Source organism: Ipomoea nil, unplaced genomic scaffold, assembly GCF_001879475.1.
Source record: "Ipomoea nil cultivar Tokyo-kokei standard unplaced genomic scaffold, Asagao_1.1 scaffold3069, whole genome shotgun sequence".
NCBI lineage: Eukaryota > Viridiplantae > Streptophyta > Magnoliopsida > Solanales > Convolvulaceae > Ipomoea > Ipomoea nil.
Genome location: NW_017619497.1, coordinates 7,911,265 through 7,931,223, shown reverse-complemented (window position 1 = coordinate 7,931,223; position 19,959 = coordinate 7,911,265). Strand labels below are relative to the sequence as shown.

At 37.4% G+C, this 19,959-nt stretch overlaps 2 protein-coding genes and 1 pseudogene across 2 annotated transcripts; 1 reads left to right on the top strand and 2 right to left on the bottom strand.

Annotated features, from left to right (window-relative positions):
* Positions 1 to 83: 83 nt before the first annotated feature.
* LOC109164620 (DAG protein, chloroplastic-like) lies at positions 84 to 2,432 on the bottom strand. Its single transcript, XM_019313139.1, has 5 exons — positions 1,960 to 2,432; positions 1,256 to 1,353; positions 1,072 to 1,137; positions 804 to 962; positions 84 to 529 (listed from the first exon to the last, which is right to left on the bottom strand). The coding sequence occupies exons 1-4, from the start codon at positions 2,334 to 2,336 to the stop codon at positions 814 to 816; spliced, it is 690 nt and encodes a 229-aa protein (XP_019168684.1). The 5' UTR covers positions 2,337 to 2,432; the 3' UTR covers positions 84 to 529; positions 804 to 813.
* Positions 2,433 to 5,660: 3,228 nt separating this feature from the next.
* On the bottom strand, positions 5,661 to 18,865 carry LOC109164822. The gene is made up of 17 exons (XM_019313368.1): positions 17,341 to 18,865; positions 17,129 to 17,248; positions 16,836 to 17,032; positions 16,527 to 16,737; positions 16,209 to 16,446; positions 15,977 to 16,124; positions 15,585 to 15,885; positions 15,169 to 15,356; positions 13,759 to 13,850; positions 12,330 to 12,420; positions 8,374 to 9,670; positions 8,146 to 8,265; positions 7,511 to 7,719; positions 7,195 to 7,405; positions 6,806 to 7,043; positions 6,557 to 6,704; positions 5,661 to 6,104 (listed from the first exon to the last, which is right to left on the bottom strand). Exons 1-17 carry the CDS (start codon positions 18,617 to 18,619, stop codon positions 5,796 to 5,798), a joined length of 5,397 nt encoding a protein of 1,798 aa, XP_019168913.1. The 5' UTR covers positions 18,620 to 18,865; the 3' UTR covers positions 5,661 to 5,795.
* LOC109164969 lies at positions 12,023 to 15,635 on the top strand (annotated as a pseudogene).
* Positions 18,866 to 19,959: the final 1,094 nt, after the last annotated feature.

The following is a 19,959-nucleotide window of genomic DNA, read 5'->3' as shown; positions in this document are numbered from 1 at the left end:
TCTCAATTACATAGAGGATAGAACTATAGAATTGCCTTTTTGTGCATCCAACTTCCAACTTGTGACTGCCAATTCCATACATGACAACTTCCACATTAATTAACCTTAATTTGCTGCGTGCTGGGAACAGTGTTTGATGTCAATTAAACTACATAACGGTTTTCGTTCAGGCAAACAAGTGACTTTCGCATGGCTACAATATTTTCGAGAAAACTCACACGAAGCAAATACAAGCACGGTTGCAAGGCTCCCAAGCAATGTTGCAAAAATTCCCGACGCCTAGCACTAGGTGCCTACTGGCCACCTAGCGTATCACCATAATCCGTGGTGGTCTAGGCGGCCGACTCACAATGAAATTAGCCAGTTGGTGTTCATCAAAGATGAGAAACAACAGCTTCACTGAACTAATACTACATTAATGGAGAAGCACTTGTGCATCTTTGAAAATACCCCACCCAGTTTAAGGCTGTGCTCATACATTGGCATTTCTAACAAGTAAGGCAGTTCGACTCTTTAACTGAATATCTACCTGCAAGAAATACAGAAGAAGATAAATGGAATGCAAGCGTTGAAGTAACCAAATAGGAGACAGAGGAAAGGAAATTTTCGAAGGAGACACAAATACATAAATGCCTAAACTTAGGTTGGAAAAAGATATATGATACATTGATAACAATGTATGCTTATTTAGTTCTTTCTGTTTTTGTTCTTTTCTTGATAGGGGGGGAGGGGGGAGGCGGGGGTGGGGGTCCTACTGATCGCAAATTTGCAATGTAACTATATAAGAGAATAAGAGGCTATACCAGTATGCTTCTAGGAAGAAGTTTCCTGTCTCTGCCGTTCGAGGGAACCATCTCTTCTTCTAACGTATGATCTACTCTTGTTTTTTGGGGAATTAGACTTCTTTTGGTGGTATGTAGGGTACTGGCTTGGAATTATCTCACCATTGATGTACTTATCCCCTTTAAAAAAATAATACAATACTTAATTTGACAATCAACACAGATCATTCTTGAATCCAGACCAGAGAATAGATAAAAAAAAAATGTTTTTTTTTTTTTAAAGATGAACCTCCATAGTCCTTGTTCTTTACATCTATATAAGAATCCGGTAAGACCCACAAAACCCCAGGTAATCCTACAAAACATGCATAAGCAGATGAATCAATAAACTGTTCTGAACCAGGAAATGGACACCTGGACATTAAACTTTAAGAGTTCAAGAAATAGAGAGAAAATATAAAGCTCCCACCTACCCTTAAACTTTTCTGATGTTTCTTCAGATACTGTGCATTGAAATCCCGTGTAAGTAGTAGTACTAAAAGCATACATGTTCTTCTTTGCTTCTTCCATACTAAAACACAAAACTCAACTCAAATTGGACCAAGAAATGATTGCTAATTAAAGATACAAGAGTAATGCACGAATAACGAATTTGCTCAAACATAGCCATCATCGAACAACAGCATTGCACACCTCAAAAGAGACCATCCACTGATTTTAATTAATAAAGTTAGAAGTTTCTTTCTTTTATCACCTGAGTGTTTCAATTTAGGAGCGCATTACAGCATAAGCCTTTTCCTTGTTTTCTTCCATTAATTGTTAAAGAAAGTTAACTTGCAGTATCCTATCTCGGGTAGGGATTTTCTTAAATAACTTTCTGATTTGGTTATGCACAGTTTGGACTAAAACTTTGCTTCAAGATATAATCTTTACAACAATGTATTGACAGTGCCTCAAAGCATTAGCTAAATCTCACTGGACATGACAAAATCATAAAGCATTCAACCATATACCACTCCACATAACACACCAGGATTTCACCTTCCACTCTCATGCTTAACAACACTTCAATTTAGCAAATTAGACCAACCAAACTAAAAACCAATTGCTAATATTTAAAAGCCATAAAGTCATAAACACTAAGAAATGATAAGAATCAAGCAAAATCAAAGTGTACCTGCCAAGAACAGTGGCGAGAGTATTAAGATAAGTGTCGATCATCTGGTCTCTGGTAGGGGCAGGGTCTTTGGGGAAGTCCATGACTATAAGCCAGTGGTTGTAGTCACAGCCAGGCAGCAAAATAGCTTCTCTTACTTCATTACTGCTTCTCCTAGCTGAGTATTCTTCGTCCCCGACGGCTCTCAACGGGTGAAGTCTTGATGGGCTTTGGTGTGTGAGGGTGCAGCGGAGGAGTGGCGGCGCCGGCGCCGGCGAGGTCGAGGGAAGAGGGTACGACAGAGAAAGCAGCAAAGTTGGGGCTTTAGAAGGGTTATTGGAATGGGATATTTGGGGGTTTAGGGCTTTGAAAAGAGGAGAGAGATTCAGAGCCGCCATTTCTTGTGTGGAGATCGGAGAGGATTTGTATACTTTCAGAGAGAGGAGAAAATGGAAATTGATCAAAGATGTAAAGAGCAATTGAGAAAGTTCATATGATATTTTCCATTTTTCCGCATTTTTTTTTTTAAATAAATCTTCTAGAAGCTACAAAAATGGTTTTTTTTTTTTTTTGGTTGTTGTTGTTGTTTTGAGGAATTACAAAAATGGTTCTTTTGCGTAAATTTGGTATTATTCTCTATTCAAAGATTGAATTCTCAATTTCAATAGCCCCATATTATAGTCGGATAAAATATTTAAGAAGATATAAACACAAAAAATTGAAGATGTAAACACAAAAAAATTATATTTCACTCGGATGAAATGTTTGGCACATACTCTTTCCATTCTCATTTTATGTGTCTAGTTCGATTAACGAGGTTTGATTGAAGTTATTTTTAATTCAATTTTTCATAATATTAAATTTAGTATTAATATACAAAATTTATATATTTAGAAACTACACTAAAAGTACTATTACATCAAATTTAAAAATAAAAAAATAATAATATAATAAAGAAAATAAACAAAGAAAAAAAATTGATTTAACCAATGAATAGTGAATAAGACAGATAAAATAGAATAGAGGGAGTATATAACTCAAGATGTTGACTTTGGTTGATGTTGGAGAACTCGCAAAGAGCCCACTGCATTAGTGATTCTCTTGGGCTCAGGTTAATGTTGAGTACTTGTTCAAGGAATTTTCGCTACAACATTTATTAGCATGTTTTTGAAAATTTTTTGGCTATAACGAGAATTGGGTCTAAATTTCAAGTCACTCTTTATATAAACTCAATTTCTCTCTATAGGAGAAAATTTGAGGCTTTGATACTTTGCGTGTCTGAAGAACTTGGAATTGATGCATCACGAGAGTGAGACAATTCTTTGTTCTAATTTTTATTTATTAATAACGAGAGTGGCTTATAGACTAGGGTTCCTATGCACATATCCCCTCAATCCCTTGGTTGTGTGATTTCTCCTGACCCTTAGGTTGTGTTTTGCATCTAGATGATAATGCTTCATTACTTTTTTTTTTTTTTTTTATTTCATGATTATTTGTTGTTTATATGTGTTTGTTTACCATATTATGAATTCATTAGCTTCTACTGATTTCCTAGTGCTATTGCCTAATTTGTTATTGTCGCATATAAACATATTGTGTGCCATAATCTCCAATCCCTTGGAGATGATATTGTATTATACGGGTGCACACTCACATCACATTTATGCTACATCAATGTTACTGAGCAAATTGTTGGTAAATAATTAATTATCATAATGATGCAATTCAAGTCAAGTTAGATTGCCCTTCAAAAAAAAAAAAAAAAAAAAAAAAAGTCAAGTTAGATTGTATTCCTCGTGGAAGCGATCTATTGAATTCTTTATTTGAATCGGTTAATTATGAGTAAAATAAACTAATTTATCTCTTTATGATTTTTTACTTGTATCACGGATCATTTTCCAAGATGAACACAGGATACATGGTATAGTTGGAATAAGATTCAAATTGGCCACTGAACGTAACCTGAAAATGCAATTAGGCCACTGAACGAAAAAAATGATGCAATTAGGTCACTAAACACTCCAAAAACGTGTAATTAGGCCACTAAACACTCCAAATGTATGCAATTTCATCGGATAGCAGGTTACCTGCTTACGTGGCAGCTGAGTTGACATTTTTAATAAATTTTAATAATAAATTTTAAAAAATTAAAAAATTAAAAAAAAAATAAATAAATAAATAAAATAAAAAGAAACAAATAAAACGACGGGACCCGTCGTTTTTAAAATTTTAATTTTTTTTTTTAAAAAATTATTATTCAAATTTATTAAAAATTATTAGAAATGCCAACTCAAATGCCACGTAAGCAGATTAACTTGCTAAAATTGATGGTAACCTGCTATCAGGTGAAATTGCATACATTTGGAGTGTTCAGTGGCCTAATTGCACTTTTTTTTTTTTTTTTTCGTTCAGTGGTCTAATTGCATTTTCAAGTTACGTTCAGTGGTCAATTTGAACCTTATTCCGATATAGTTTGCAGAAATCTTAGGAAGATGCAAGTTCTAGTTGAATTATAAGCCTAAATCCTTTTTTCAATATTTGGGGAAAAAATAACATAATAAAAATGACTTCAACAATCAACTGTCAAAATATGCCAAACACTATTCAGAAGTGGGTTAATTAAAGCCAAGAAGGCTATTCAACCTGGCCAAGACCAACGTGCATTGCCAGCTAGTCTGCACAAAAAATTGTTTCTCTATGAATATGAATCAAATGACATTTCCAGGTTCTCTTAGCAAGTTGATGAATAGTAGCCTACAAAGGCATTTCAATTAGTTATTGGGTTTAATGGATCACTAAATCACAATGATTTACTAATTCACTATCTTGTCGGATCGAGGTGTGAAACTTTGGAAGCGAGAGAATTTTTTCTTTTGTGGACAAATTCACGAATTGTGGGCAAGTATGGTTTGTTTAATTTCTAAGTACTTCTCTACCATGCCTCCGCCTACCCAAATTAAATGGTAGGTTAATCTCTTCTCCTCTCTGAATGGTGGTTCTTCATCATTAAATAACATTAATGCGGAGTTGAGGAGTCTATTGGGTAGTTGGCAATTGGCATAGCAAATAATTTGTGTTGCATTGTCCTATGTTTGGTCGTAACATTTATGCATTCTCTCCCATTGCACTGCCAAGTGTCTACATGAATAATACTACAATTGCCGCTCAACTGATTATAGGGATGAAGTTTGGAAAAAATAACACTACAATTACTTCATTTTTACTCTTTACCATCCGACATGCTCTAATTAATCCAAAATAATAATAATAATAATAAACCTTCATCTTTTTGAAGGAATAATAATAATTAATGAGCTAAATTTGTAGCAATTACATTATGAACAAAGTAATGTGGAGACGTGGTGGGGATTGTTAATGAGGTCGGCCTAGAAAGCGCCTAGTTGGTAATTAATGGCGGGTGATTAGATTTGAGTTTGGTGATTAGATTTGAGTTTTTTTTTTTTTTTTTTTTTTTTTTTTTTTTTTTTTTTTTTTTTTTTTTGGGTAACTCTCACGTTTGTATTAAAAAAAAAAAGATAGAGACAAAATTCACTACTAAAAGTCAAACATAAGAATCCAGTGGTTAAAATTGAACATTAATATTGATAATCATTCAAATTTCACTCTATTACTAAATATGTAAAATACATTCACCAAAATTCATTCAAATTATCAAGTATTTGATTCCCCTTCCCTGAACCAAACACACTTTCCCTAAGATATGTGACAAAAAGTTTATTTTCATCTCCTAATAAATAAACATATTATACAATGAGACAATAACAAGAAGTCAACAACGGAAAAAGTTTGAAAAGAGCCATACAATAATTTCATACCTAATCAGTAGGTAATATATGTTAGCGACCTTCAATCTTGGTAATCGACATGTCATTAATAGATTGGTTTTCGAGAGTACTCGTTGAAGTTGAGGGTAGAAAACCACTTCCATGTTTGAATATAAAACCCGGTTGATTAGGTTGAGGAAGTTCGGTTTCATTACTTAGCATGAAAATCACTTCTGACATGATTGGTCTATCGTCTGAATATGATTGAACGCATAACAACCCAACATGGATGCATCTCAAAACTTGTCGATCATCATACCACTCTCCTAATGATGGATCAACTATATCAAATGCCCTATTTTCGTTCCAGAAATCCCATACCTGAAAATGCATGTATATATAACCATTATTAGTATATATATATATATATATATATATATATATATATATATATATATTTTGTATAGAGTATCAATTTTTTTTTTTTTTTTTTAAAAAAAAACTAAAGTAGTGTACTTTTAGACTATTGCTTAATATTTTGATTTATATATAGTATATATACTCTCTCTGTCTCATTTATGTGCATGTCAAGTTAGTTACGAGATCAGACTTGGTTGAAAATATTTATAATTTAATTTTTTGGTAATATTTAATTTAGTGTCAATATATAAAATTTATATATTTAGAAATTATATCAAAAGCAATATTAAATACAAAAGGCATAATTTAAAAACCCTAAGAAAATGTTAACGAAAATAACTAAAGAAAGACTAGTTGGGTTTGACATACTAAACATGATAGGTAAAATGAAATGAGCTAGAGGAAGTACTTACATTTGTTATTAAATTCATAGATTTTTCGTTATTTGGATTTTTGTTCTTCTTTCCCGTCACAATCTCCAGCAATAAAACACCAAAACTATAGACATCAGACTTTTCTGAAAAATGGCCTTCCATTGCATATTCCGGTGACATATACCCACTGTAATTAAATCAATGAAATAACATAACATTAAAACATTAGTCATCCATCAGTCTCTTTCTGATAATAAATGCATACACAAGTGAAAGGGCATGACTTACTATGTCCCAACCACTCTATTTGTGCTTGCTTCAATTTGGTCCCCTCCAAAAATTCTAGCCATTCCAAAGTCAGATATCTTCGGGTGCATGGAAGCATCTAACAGAATATTGCCAGCCTTTAAATCTCTGTGAATAATTTTTAATCTAGAATCTTGATGAAGATATAACAATCCTCGAGCAACTCCTAAGATAATTTCAAAGCGCTTCTTCCAATCTAACAATACCGCATTTGTATTATCTGCAGAACCATAAAGTAAAACTCTTTGTAATGAACTAGATCGATGAAATACTATATGTACTCTAAATGGGCTATAATATTATAACTTTTATGGTTGCAAAATTAATTGTAGGTTCATATATATCATGAATGAAGGATGAAGGAATTGTACCAAAGATGAAACTGTCCAAGGCTCTGTTAGGCAAGTATTCATACACCAACATCTTCTCCCCTTCTTGAATGCAATACCCTAAAAGTCTCACAAGATTTCTGTGTTGGAGTCTTGCAATTAGTGTAACTTCATTCTTGAATTCTTCTATGCCTTGCCCTGATGTTCTTGACAGCCTTTTGACAGCCACTAGTTGTCCATCTTGCAACGTGCCCTACAAGCAAGGGCAAATCTCTTTCATTTCAGCGTACTATCCAAACACATGCAGAATATATAATCACAAGAAAGAGATAAAAAAGCAGTGGTCTAGAGTTATTGCCTTGTAAACCGAACCAAATCCGCCTTGACCAAGTTTATTTTCTGCCGAGAAGTTATCAGTGGCAGATTCAATGGTTTTTAGATCAAAGATTGAGAGATCTGATGACCCAGTTTCGTCCACATGTTTCCCCATTTCAGACCCTTCATAGTGGTTTGAGTACTGGTTGTTTCTAGAACTGTTGTTGCGTTGTTGTTGTTGCTGCTTCTTCCCTGCAATTAACATTAACATGCATATGTTAATTGTGGACACCACGATCGAGTCCTATCTGCAGTATACATGGGTGTTATATCCGATGTGCTGAATTCTTATGAAAATCAGACACTAATCTTTCTATTTAATGAGTCGTTCCTAAGTTATACATTGTGATTTATCTCTTTACTGTCTTGATAGGTTGGGGTGTAGAGACTAAGGGCTATGGGCTAGGGAATTTCGTCTTTTTAGACAAAATTAACATAAGTTTTCATGGAATTTAACTAGCTTGGTTGGTGTGAGTGACTGAACACTCTTATTCCTTAAAAAAGATCGGGATTGGACTTAAAATGCCTCATACAGTTAGGACCTGCTCAGGACACCTTAGGGTCGAACAAAAAAAACATGAAATTTCAAGAATTTCTTAAGAATAATTATAGATTTACCTTTTCTCATTTTCACAAGCAAACAGCAGAGAAGAAGAACCACTAGGACTGCAGCAGCAACAGGCACAAGGATGACTATGAGGGTTTTCCCATGAAGCCCTTTTGATTTGTTAAGAACCTCTGAAAAAGAAAGAACAAATATAAAGAATCTGATCTCCTCTAACATTACATTTACTATATATATAGCTTGCTCTTTTAATTTTCTGCATAAATCTGGGGAAAACATACCTAAATCAGACGCAGAGACCCGGATATACATATCTTGGCCACCACTCGCGAACTCCCTCATATCTATCAAGTCACCATGCCAAGTTATGCACCCCGTTCCTCCATCGCTGATATTCGCGCTGGCATATCCAGTGCAAGAACAGTTCTTCAAACAAATCTCTTCACATTCTGCAAGCCCAATCGCCCTGTTCACGCTCGATATATCGGTGTCCGGGATCTTCCGGTTCGTCAGCTTCATGAACCCCTCGCCGTTACGGCACACGTCCGTGTTGTTCCTCCGGCAGCCGTCGGTGCCGTTGCCGACTCTCCATTCCTCGCTAGACCGCGGCTGAAATCCGGGAAGGCAAGTGCACTCAAAAAACCCAGAATTGTAAGGGTTGCAGTTGCTGAAAGCCCCGCAGTGAGCGTAATGGTCGCACACGTCTTTGGGAGCGGAAGTAAACGTCACCCATTTCTTGTCGGCTTCTTGCCATGTAACCAAATCCAGCATCCCGGATTCGTTCACCACCAACATTAGAAACATCGACGGGTCCCGGAGCGTGTGCATCATCGTTACCTCGTCGGAGTTTTCGATGTAGTGGATGTTTGCGACGTAGCTGTTGGACTGTTTCGCCACGCCGCTTAATCCAACTCCGTTCCATGACCCGGCTCGCCACACCGGGGCCCCGGTTTTGTACTGGTACAGAAACACCTCCGGCACGGCCTTCAGTTCCAGCCCGAAACCGTACTGCCCCGTCCCGGGATCATCTAACGACTTCCACGACGTGAGAAACCGGTTCAAACCGGTTTTCTTGTCCACCCCGAGTTTCATTAATGGCAGTCTTGTATTCGTGGGATAATCGAAGCTCTGCCATGTAATAGCCCTTCTATCATGGTACAAAACCAGGTTCCCGGTATCCTGTAGCTGAGCGGAATAAGTTCTTGTCCCCGTGGCCGGAGAAGAAAGACTGGTGTTCCAGACGGAAACATTGGTCTTCTTGTCTTGGATGACAAGGTTTCCGGCGCGGTCGATAAAGAGGACCCCGGATGTACCGTTGACGGGGTTGTCTCTGTTAGCAACCCAAACCACTCTCTGGTTGGGGATGTGTTGGTACCAGATTCCGACGTATCGTTTTCCGACGGAGTTCCCGGGGGTGAAGAAGCCGAGAAAAAAAGATGTCCCGTTAGAGATTAACACATCCCCATCTTTGAGAGGTTGGTTGAAGGTAATGGTGTCCGTGGAACTGCACAAGCATACGAGAAGTGAAAGAAAGAGTAGAGATAAGGTGGTGGTTGCGGTTGTCTGTCTTCCCATATTTCAGTTTGCTGTGCTCGACTGTTTTAAGGAAGACGGAACATGAATACATGATACTTGGGAAGAAAATAGGCCCCGGCCCCCATCTTCTACTGCGCATTAACATATATCCATTTATTGTAAACCAACCCAAATAAATTGAAAAACTTGCTTCGCTAGCAACGGCATGGTAGGGGGTACTAATAAGGATATATATATATATATATATATATATATATATATATATATATATATATATATATATATATATTTTGGTTCCTGTGAGGTCGGGTCTTCCCGTGTAATCAGTGCGGCATACATCATTAGGTATGCGTAAATGCACCCTACAGTGTTCGAAAATACACCAGAATGAAATGGTAAAAAATACACCACACAAAAAAAATACACCACAGATAATGGTGTATTTACGAACACTCTGTGGTGCATTTATGCATACCTAATGGTATATGCCGCACTGACCGCACAAGAAGACCTGATCTCACAGAAACCTGACTATATATATATATATATATATATATATATATATATATATATATATATATGAATTTAATTTTTGTGTGTGTACTAGACTACTAGTTCTTCCCTAAAAGTTGAATCTCCAACCCAAATTTAATTTCATTATGTCTTTATGTGTGCACTAGTGTACAAGTATTTGGATGTTTGTAGGTTAGTTGAAGACAAAGTGGATACAATTTATCTTCTCTACCCGTCTCTAAGATAAGAAGCTTGAGGGGTACCAGTGGATACGATTATCTTCCCGATCTGTTTTTGAGATAAGAAGCTTGAGGAGTACCAATGGATACGATTTATCTTTCCCATCGTCTCTTTCTGAGATAAGAAGTTTGAGGGGTGCCTACTCCGTGGTAAATCGTAATCTCGTGGGCGAGGACATAAAATCGAACCCAAACAATCATACTGTGAAACTTACCCCTAATGTGATGGATCAAACATTAGTTTTCTCACCTAATAAATTATTGAATTATCATAATTTATCTTTATATTATTCTATCGGGACGAAATGTAAGATACCAGGGGAGGTAGCGCAAGGGTAGAAGCTTGAGGCGTACTTTGGAGTTCAAATTTAGTTACTGTATATTGTAAACCAAACATGATGTGATAGGTTAATGTTAATTAAAAACATAAATGTCAGTCTCCGGCCTCTAACATTAAATGTGTGCTCAAATGAAGGGAGAACACTTGCTATGTTCCAACTATTCAATTCGTGTTTGCTCGTTCTGGTCCCCCAAAAACATAAATCATTACAAAATTAAAAAAATAATATTTTTGGATTCATAGAGCTAGGCATCTGACAAGTAATAAGTCCATGTATATATTACAGTATGCATTACGTTATGTCCATGTGATGGGCTGAGTCTCCTCTCTAGTCTCTACAAACTTTGACTAGTTTTAAGGTTTGGGACAAAATGACAAATAAAAAAAGAAAAATACTACTTAGACTCTAAAAATTAAATTAATTTTTAATTTTTATTTTTATTTGTGTTCAAAATTTATTTAGATGAAAAAAAGGATGAGTTAATACCCAAAATCGTCATCGACTATAGTAGTTTTTCTCAATTTTGTCCTAAACGACTTTGGTGACCTAATATCGTCCCAGACTTTTGTGTTTAGCTCAATTTAGTCCTCCATTTGTTATTCCGTCAAATTGGTGTTAAATAAAGGGACAATTCAGTATTGTCAATATTGACCTCTCTTTACTTTCAACTTGTGAAGTGCAAAATTTCTCTTTCTTGTATGAATTACACCCAGAATTACTCCCGGACTTGCAAATCAAATTTTATATTCGCAGTTTTAGGAGTAATTCTGGGAGTAATTCGTAAAAAAAAAAAAAAAGGATTTCGCAGTTCACATGTCTATGAGTAAAGAAATGTCAATATTAAAATTACTGAATTGTCTATTTATTTAACACCAAATGGATAGAATAACAAATGGGAGACTAAATTGAGCAAAAACACAAAAGTCTGGGACTAAATTGAGCGAAACACAAAAGTCTGGGACGATATTAGGTCACCAAAGTTGTTTAGGACGAAATTGAGAAAAACCACTATAGTCGAGGACGATTTTGGATATTAACTTAAAAAAGAATAGATAAAAATTAGAATCCATATTATATTAATTAATCAAAAGATAAATATTTGAAACAATTTTAATTATTTTAGTTAGACTATTGATGTAATAATTACGATGTTACAAATTTAATTTTGCAATCTATTCTATGAATAATTCTATATACATATTAAGATAGTAATCACAGACTCTCTTGTTACTAAAAAAAAATGCACATTTATAAATAAGGATAAGGAAAATGAAATAGATATTCATATTTCTTAGCTAGCCGTCATGTTTGAAGTTCCATGTCTCTTCCTTCCAAAGTTTGAATAATTGAATTGTATTTACAATGACTATAAGAAATGTGAGCGAGGTTTTTCTCTTCCATTGACGCGTAACTTCTTGCCATTTGGTGATTTGGAACAGCTGCTACTGTGCTAGGTTGTAGTGGCAGAGTTCATAGGTTTTCTTGAGTTTGCTGGAGACATGTCTCTGGGAATGTATATGTTCTTTGGTTGGGCAGCACTGTTGCTGTTAGGTTTCTGCCTGTTATTTCAAGCCACTTGCATCGGCGCCAGGTCAGACACCCTCTCACAAGGTCAATCTCTTTCTCCCTTACAGAGTTTAATCTCCCCAGGAGGAAAATTCGAATTGGGATTCTTCCATCCAGTTGATTCCAGTAATGCCTATGTAGGTATATGGTATAAAACTATACCAGTTAAAACAGTAGTTTGGGTTTTAAATAGGGATAACCCAATCCCTAAATCCAGTAGCAATGCAACACTAATGCTTTCCGGTGCCAATCTACAGCTTTTTAATGATGCCAGAGAAATAATCTGGTCTACAGATGTATCCTCAACAGTATCGAATACTACCCAGGCAATGCTTCTTGACACTGGAAACTTTGTTGTGAAGAATGATGTGTTTACATATTGGCAGAGCTTTGATTATCCAACAGATACTTGGCTGCCCGGCATGAAATTTGGGTTTGATGAGACAAGTGGCAAGAACATAACACTTTCTTCTTGGAGGAGCAATAATCAACCTGAAGCAGGATTGTTCTCATTGCAAATGGATCCAAGTGGGAATGGTGAATTTTTCATCAGGAAGAATAGCTCACAAACATTCTGGAGGAGTGGGCCTTGGGATGGGGAGGGTTTCCCCTCCATTACTAGGGGGTTAGGTTCCAATACATTAAACTTAAGTTATGATGGTAAATATCTTCTGTATAGTATTGGCAATGACTCCATTATATCTAGAATTGTGATGACTACCCCAGGGGCACTGCAACTCCTAGTCTGGAATGAGAGTACTGAAAACTGGAAAGTTTTCTTGTCAATACCTTCTGACATATGTGAGCGGTTAGGTTTTTGTGGGGATTATGGAATATGTGACATTTCTATGAGCCCAGTTTGCCAATGCTTATTTGGTTTTGTACCAAAATCTCCTAACTATTGGGAACGAGGCGACCTCTCTGGAGGGTGTGTGAGGAAAAGTCCACTGCACTGTAACAGCAATGAAGGCGGTGAAGTTGTATTCCTTAAGTTTAGTAATGTAAAATGGCCTTCATCTTCTCAACCTTTGGAACTTGGAACAATCAAGATCTGTGAGATTTTATGCTTATACAATTGCACATGCAATGCTTTTGCATATACTAGTAATGGGCGATGCTTATTTTGGAATGAACTTTTAGATCTGGAACAATTGGGAAATAATTCTACTGGAGAAGACTTGTATCTTAAGTATCCTAGAAGTGTTCTTCTTCCAACAGGCACGAGTGTTCTTCCTCCAACAGGCTAGCCTTTCTCTTTATTAATATTAATATATTTGCATTGCTTTCTTTCAACTGAATAAATTTCTCTCTTTTTTTGTGTAGGACATAAAAGATTACCAGTCACAGCTATAGCAGCAACTGCAGCATCCATTGCCTCGGCAATCTTTGTTTGTTGTACATGTTTGTGTTACTTCTGGAGAAGAAACCTCAAACGAAAAGGTAAAATTGGCTTTCTAGGCAACCATATCACCTTTGTGTTTCATGATCAGCATACATTGCATTTTCTCTGCATGTCCTTTGTTGCCAACGGTATATTCTGCAGTTGATAGCCTCTGCTTGCATCTACAGGCGTGAAGGAAACAACTCAAACTCAAAATCAAAATCTCTTGCTGTTTGATTTAAATGGTGATGTTGCTGCACCTAATGCTAGTAGCACTCTCAAAGATAGTAATGGAATGGACAAATATAAGAACTATGAACTTCCAATGTTCAGCTTTCCAAGTGTAGCTTTAGCCACCGACAATTTTGCTATTGCCAATAAGTTGGGAGAGGGAGGTTTTGGGCCTGTATACAAGGTAATAATATAATGCCTCTTTTGAACCATATGTTCTTTTAGGAACTCTCTATTCCTATTCTATTCTGTTCTATTTTGGTCTGAAGTTCGATTGCTAAAAGGTTTGGGAGAGTTACATTCAACCATACAGTGTGTGAGTTCTCATTGCTAAAAATGCAGAAAATTCTTATTAGTCCTTTGTTTTTTGCAGGGGAAATTACTCAATGGCCAGTTAGTTGCAATAAAAAGGCTTTCGAAAAGGTCGGGACAAGGGTTGAAAGAGTTCAGAACTGAAACAGAACTAATTGCCAAACTCCAACATAGGAATCTTGTAAGGATTCTGGGGTGCTGCATTGAGCTGGAGGAAATGATACTGATCTACGAGTACATGCCTAACAAAAGCCTGGACTCTTTCCTATTTGGTTTGTTCTCGAACAGTTAACCTTGTTCTGCTATGACTTTTTTTTTTTTTTTTAATGTTACTAATGTTTTCTGTCTGGATGAACTGCTGAACTCCATGCCAGTGCCTACGAATCAAGATCAATTGGATTGGGCAAAGCGTGTCCACATCATTGAAGGCATAGCTCAAGGGCTTCTTTATCTTCATCAGTACTCAAGACTTCGAATTGTTCATAGAGACCTTAAAGCTAGTAACATTTTATTGGATGGAGAAATGAATCCTAAAATATCTGACTTTGGGTTGGCAAGAATTTTCGGGGGAAATGAGCTGCAAGCAAATACTGACCGCATTGTTGGGACATAGTATGTGCATTCTTGAAAAAATCTAGCTTTTATTTGTAGCAAGAACTCTTCAGTAATATAATAAAACTCTTTCTATTGTCAAATGCAGCGGTTATATGTCCCCAGAATATGCCATGGAAGGGCTTTTCTCAGTAAAGTCCGATGTATTTGCCTTTGGAGTTCTGCTACTGGAGATCATAAGCGGGAAGAAGAATACTGGCTTTTATGGCGCAGACTGTCTTAGTCTTCTGGGACATGTTAGTTTCCAATTTTTCCTCAAGCCTGTATGGTTCTCAATAATTTTCTCTTGATAACTTGGCTGTTTTTGGTTTCAGGCATGGGAGCTATGGACGAACGACAAAGTACTCGAGCTTCTAGATCCAGTACTGCAAGTGCATGGTTCTTCAGTCCAGACAGATATATTGCGATAGGCCTCTTATGTGTACAAGAACGCCCTGCAGATAGACCCGCTATGTCTGAGGTTGTTGCCATGTTGAGTAATGACCAAGTGACTTTAGCATCACCAAAACAGCCCGCTTTCACTGCTGGGAGGACTGTTGTGTTTAATGCAGCGGGTGAAGTTCAAATCTGCTCTGCAAATAAGTTGACAATTTCTGTCATGGCGCCCCGCTGATGCAGGTCGAGTTCTGTAGCTAATGGCAGACAGATCAAAAGGATGAAGCTTACATGTATATTTTCATATAGTGTACCCGATTTACAATTACAAGAATAGTGTGTATCAGAACAAGTATGAAAGAACAGTCTAAGTACTATTTAACGACCATCGATTTCAGTCATTGTCATGCTATTAACAGATTGGCTTTTGCCAGTGATTGAAGAGGAGGGTCCAGCAGATTGATCTTGTCTTAATAGAATAAATCCGGGTTGAGTAGGACGAGGGAGTCTTGTTTCATTACATAGCATGAATACCACTTCTGACATGGTTGGTCTGACATTTGCCGATGCTTGGACACACAACAGCCCGACATGGATGCACCTCGAAACTTTTCGACTATCATATGACTCCCCTAGTGATGGATCAACTATGTTCAATGCCATTCCTTCACTCCAGAAATCCCACACCTGGAGATACATGTATGATTAACATGAGTATTTATGATGTTTTGTCAACATAGGACTACAATTTCTATGTTTAGGTTGAGGATGCACTTACATCTCCTATTAAATTCAGAGAGGTTTGTCTGTATGGGTTTTTGTTCTTCCTTCCGCTCACGATCTCCAACAATAAAACACCGAAACTGAAGACATCAGACTTCACCGAGAAGTGGCCTTCCATTGCGTATTCTGGTGACATATAACCACTGTAACCAAACAATGAAAACATAAAAGTCAATCTCCAAACATTAAACGCATGGTCGAAGGAAGGGACATGATGCAATGCTTACTATGTTCCAACTACTCTATTCGTGTTTGCTTCGTTCTGGTCCCCTCCAAGAATTTTAGCCATTCCAAAATCTGATATTTTCGGATTCATGGAGGCATCTAACAAAACGTTGCTGGCTTTCAGATCCCTGTGAATGATTCTTAGTCTAGAATCCCGATGAAGATATAATAACCCTCGAGCAATTCCCAAGATGATCTCAAACCGCTTTGTCCAATCTAAAGACTTCCCATTTGTATGATCTGTAGAACCATAATGTACAGTTCATCATAACTGGTGAGAACTTGAATGATTAGTGAATGACAAAGGTGTATATATCTACCATAGATGAAGTTGTCCAGAGCTTTGTTGGGCATGTATTCATACACCAGCATCTTCTCTCCTTGTTCAACACAACATCCTAAAAGCCTCACAAGATTTCTGTGTTGGAGCCTTGCAATTAGTGTAACTTCATTCTTGAATTCCTCTATCCCTTGCCCTGATGTTCTTGACAGCCTTTTGACAGCCACTAGTTGTTCATTGGGCAGCTTACCCTGCAAACACATGCAAACCTCAACTTTCAGCTTGGTATATAATCATGAATGGAAAAGGAAAAAAAAAAAAAAACTAGTGATGATGAGAAGATTATTGCCTTGTAAACAGAACCGAATCCGCCCTGGCCGAGTTTGTTATCAGCAGAGAAGTTATCAGTGGCAAATTGAATGGTTCTTAGATCAAAGATTGACACATCTGTGGATCCAGTTTCATCTACAAATACCCCCATTGAAGACCCTTCATAGGATTCTGAATATGTGTTCAGGTCCCTAGTATTCATTTGTTTTCTCTTACCTGCAGTGATCATTAACAGATATGAATCTCTCAGTAAGAGAAAGAAAAAACATCATCCTAAAGAATTTACAGAGAACAGCTGCAGTTGTGTCTTACGTTTTCTCAATTTGATAATCAAGCAACAGACCAGAAGAGCCACTGCTGCTGCAATAGCTACAACCAAAATGATTTCGACAATTTTGGAAATATGCCTTTTTGATTTCTTCTTAAGTCGAGCTGAAAAAGAAGAATTGAAACAAAAACAGTTCATATGAGAAACAATAATTCTTCTGCAACAAATTGTGGGCAAGAAGAAAGATGAAAGATACCTAAATCAGATGCAGAGACTCGAAGGAACATTTCTTGGCCGCCATTACTGACATCCCTCATATCTTTCAACTCACCATACCAAACAAAACACCCCATTCCTCCATCACTAACATTCGCGCCGGCGAATCCATTGCAGGAACAGTTGTTTAGACAAAGATTCTGACATTCTTTTAGCCCAATCGTCCTGTTCACCACCGCTGTTTGAGTGTCCGGGATCTTCACCCCCGTCATCTTCAAGAACCCCTCGCCGTTCCGGCAAACATCCGTCTCGTTATTCCTCCCGCACCCTTTCCATTCTTGTTCCGACAGCGGCTGAAATCCGGCGAGGCACGAGCACTCAAACACCCCCGACGAGCTGTCGGGGTTGCAGTTACTGAAAGCGTCGCAGCGGCCATAGGAATCGCACTGGTCTTGCGGCGCCGACCATGAACTGACCCATCCTTTATTGTCTCCTCCCCATGTGACCAAATTCACCGTCCCGGATTCATTCAACACGAGCATGGAAGGCACCGACGGGTCCCGGAGAGAATACGTAAGAGTGACTTCGTCTTCATTTTCTGCGCACCTGAAATTGACGCCGTCTTGGGCCGTTTCCGGCACGCCGCTAAACCCAACTCCGTTCCACGGCCCGGATCTCCATATCTGGCCCCAACTCCTTTTCAGGTACACCTGAGCCGCCCCGGCCCCGCTGGCCAGCTCCAAAACATACTGACCCATAGACGGATCATCCGACGACTTCCACGACTGAAGAATCCGGTTCAGGCCGGTTTTCTTGTCCTCCCCAAGTTTCATGGAAGGCAGTAACGTATTCGTCGGATAATCGAAGCTCTGCCATTTACTCTCCCTTCTATCCTGGTCATAATACAGAACCAGATTCCCGGTGTCCAGTAGCCGAGCAGAATAAGCTGCTTTTGTTCCCGTCGCCGGAGAAGTCTGGTTGGTTTCCGAGACAGAAATATTGGTACTCTTGTCCTGGATGACAAGATTCCCGGAGTCATCGATGAAGAGGATTCCGGATTCGCCGGTGACGGGGAGGTCTCTGTTAGCAACCCAAACAACTGTCTTTCCCGGGATTTGCTGATACCAAATCCCGACGTATCGGTTACTTCCCGGAGAATTTTCCGGGGAGAAGAAACCAAGCGCAAAAGATTTCGAGTTAGAGATTAACAAATCCCCATCTTTGAGAGGTTGGTTGAAGGTAATGGTGTCTCTGGAACAGCAAAAGCATACTAGAAATGAAAGAAGTATTGCCGATAATAAGATTTTTGTTGTGAGCATTCTTGTTTGTCTTCCCAGATTTTCAGTTTACTGTCGGCGATCTATAACTTCAAGTCTTCAACGAAGCACGGCACATGCAGAAATAAGTGATGCTAGAAGCTCAATTAGCTTAGATTGTTGAAAATTTTCTTACTTTTTTGGATATGTAAAATATAATTATTGCAACAAACAATGACACAATACATGATTAATGATTTTACAAAATTAATTTAATACCTTGTCTTGGATGGGATACTAGGGCCTGAATGGCGGCAAATTATTGTGAAGAGCGTGACACAGTTGTATGGACCGCAGTCTAAAATGATGTCGTTGAATTTTAAGTTACAATATTGTACGTTATGAATTAGAAGTATTTTATGTGTTAGAATAATGTACAGGATGTGTTTGAATAATAAATGTACTTTATGATCAGTTAGAATAATGTACATTATGAGTTATATGTATATATTTTTTGTTTTAATTGAATGACTGTTTCCACTTTCCACCCTTTGAATTTGCTCATTATTTGTTTGCATATAAACACGTGAAGTCGTAATAGTAATTGAGTGTTGGCCTGGTAATGTTGATGAAAGGTTACATAGAGAGAAAACGTCAACATTGAGACACATACTATTTCATACTACTTATCTTTAAAAAAAAAAAAAAACTATTTCATACTACTAACTAAACTAAACTAAACTACGATTAACATTCTTAGCCCGCATGGGTAGCTCAACTGGTCATAGAGGTGAAATTTTGGAAGAATGACCAGGGATCGAGTCTCACCAGCGATAACGTGGAAGCAACCTCTCAAAGTGAGGGGGGCTCTTTGTGCGCAGTGAGCACCGTCTAGCCTCTATGGTTCATGTTCCCCAAATGCTCTGTCGGGCTGGGGTGTGGGGGGTACCCTTAGGGTTGGGGTTTAGCCTTTTTGGAAGAACGATTAGCATTCTTAATTAGAATTGATAGATATGAATAATCTATGCTAGTTTATCTTCTTGTGGTCATTCGTTCAGTAGTTATTGTATGGACTATAGTTTACACAACTATGTGTAGTGGACCATGGTCAAAAAACGACGCCGTTTTATTTTATTTTATTTTTTCGCGCAACCAGCTACAACACATACATTTTTAGAATTTATAATGTACATTATTCTAAAAGATTAAAACATAATGTACATTATATTACCCCAGAAGTTTCATTATTCTAACACGTAATGTACATTATTTTAACACATAATATACATTATTCTAACTCATAATATTTAACGACGTCGTTTTGAAATGTGATCCACACAGCTGTGTAGACCACGATCCACATAATAATTTGCCTCATTTGCAGGTTAAGGTTGCTAGATGGG

Coding starts and splice junctions, on each gene's coding strand:
- LOC109164620 (XM_019313139.1), bottom strand. CDS start 2,336: ATGGCGGCTCTGAATCTCTCTCCTCTTTTCAAAGCCCTAAACCCCCAA. Junction 1,354..1,959: donor CTCGCCACTGTTCTTGGCAG/GTACACTTTGAT, acceptor TTTGTGTTTTAG/TATGGAAGAAGCAAAGAAGA. Junction 963..1,071: donor AAAGAACAAGGACTATGGAG/GTTCATCTTTAA, acceptor ATTTTTTTAAAG/GGGATAAGTACATCAATGGT.
- LOC109164822 (XM_019313368.1), bottom strand. CDS start 18,619: ATGCTCACAACAAAAATCTTATTATCGGCAATACTTCTTTCATTTCTA. Junction 16,447..16,526: donor TCTGGACAACTTCATCTATG/GTAGATATATAC, acceptor ATGGTTCTACAG/ATCATACAAATGGGAAGTCT. Junction 7,044..7,194: donor CTTGGACAGTTTCATCTTTG/GTACAATTCCTT, acceptor ATGGTTCTGCAG/ATAATACAAATGCGGTATTG.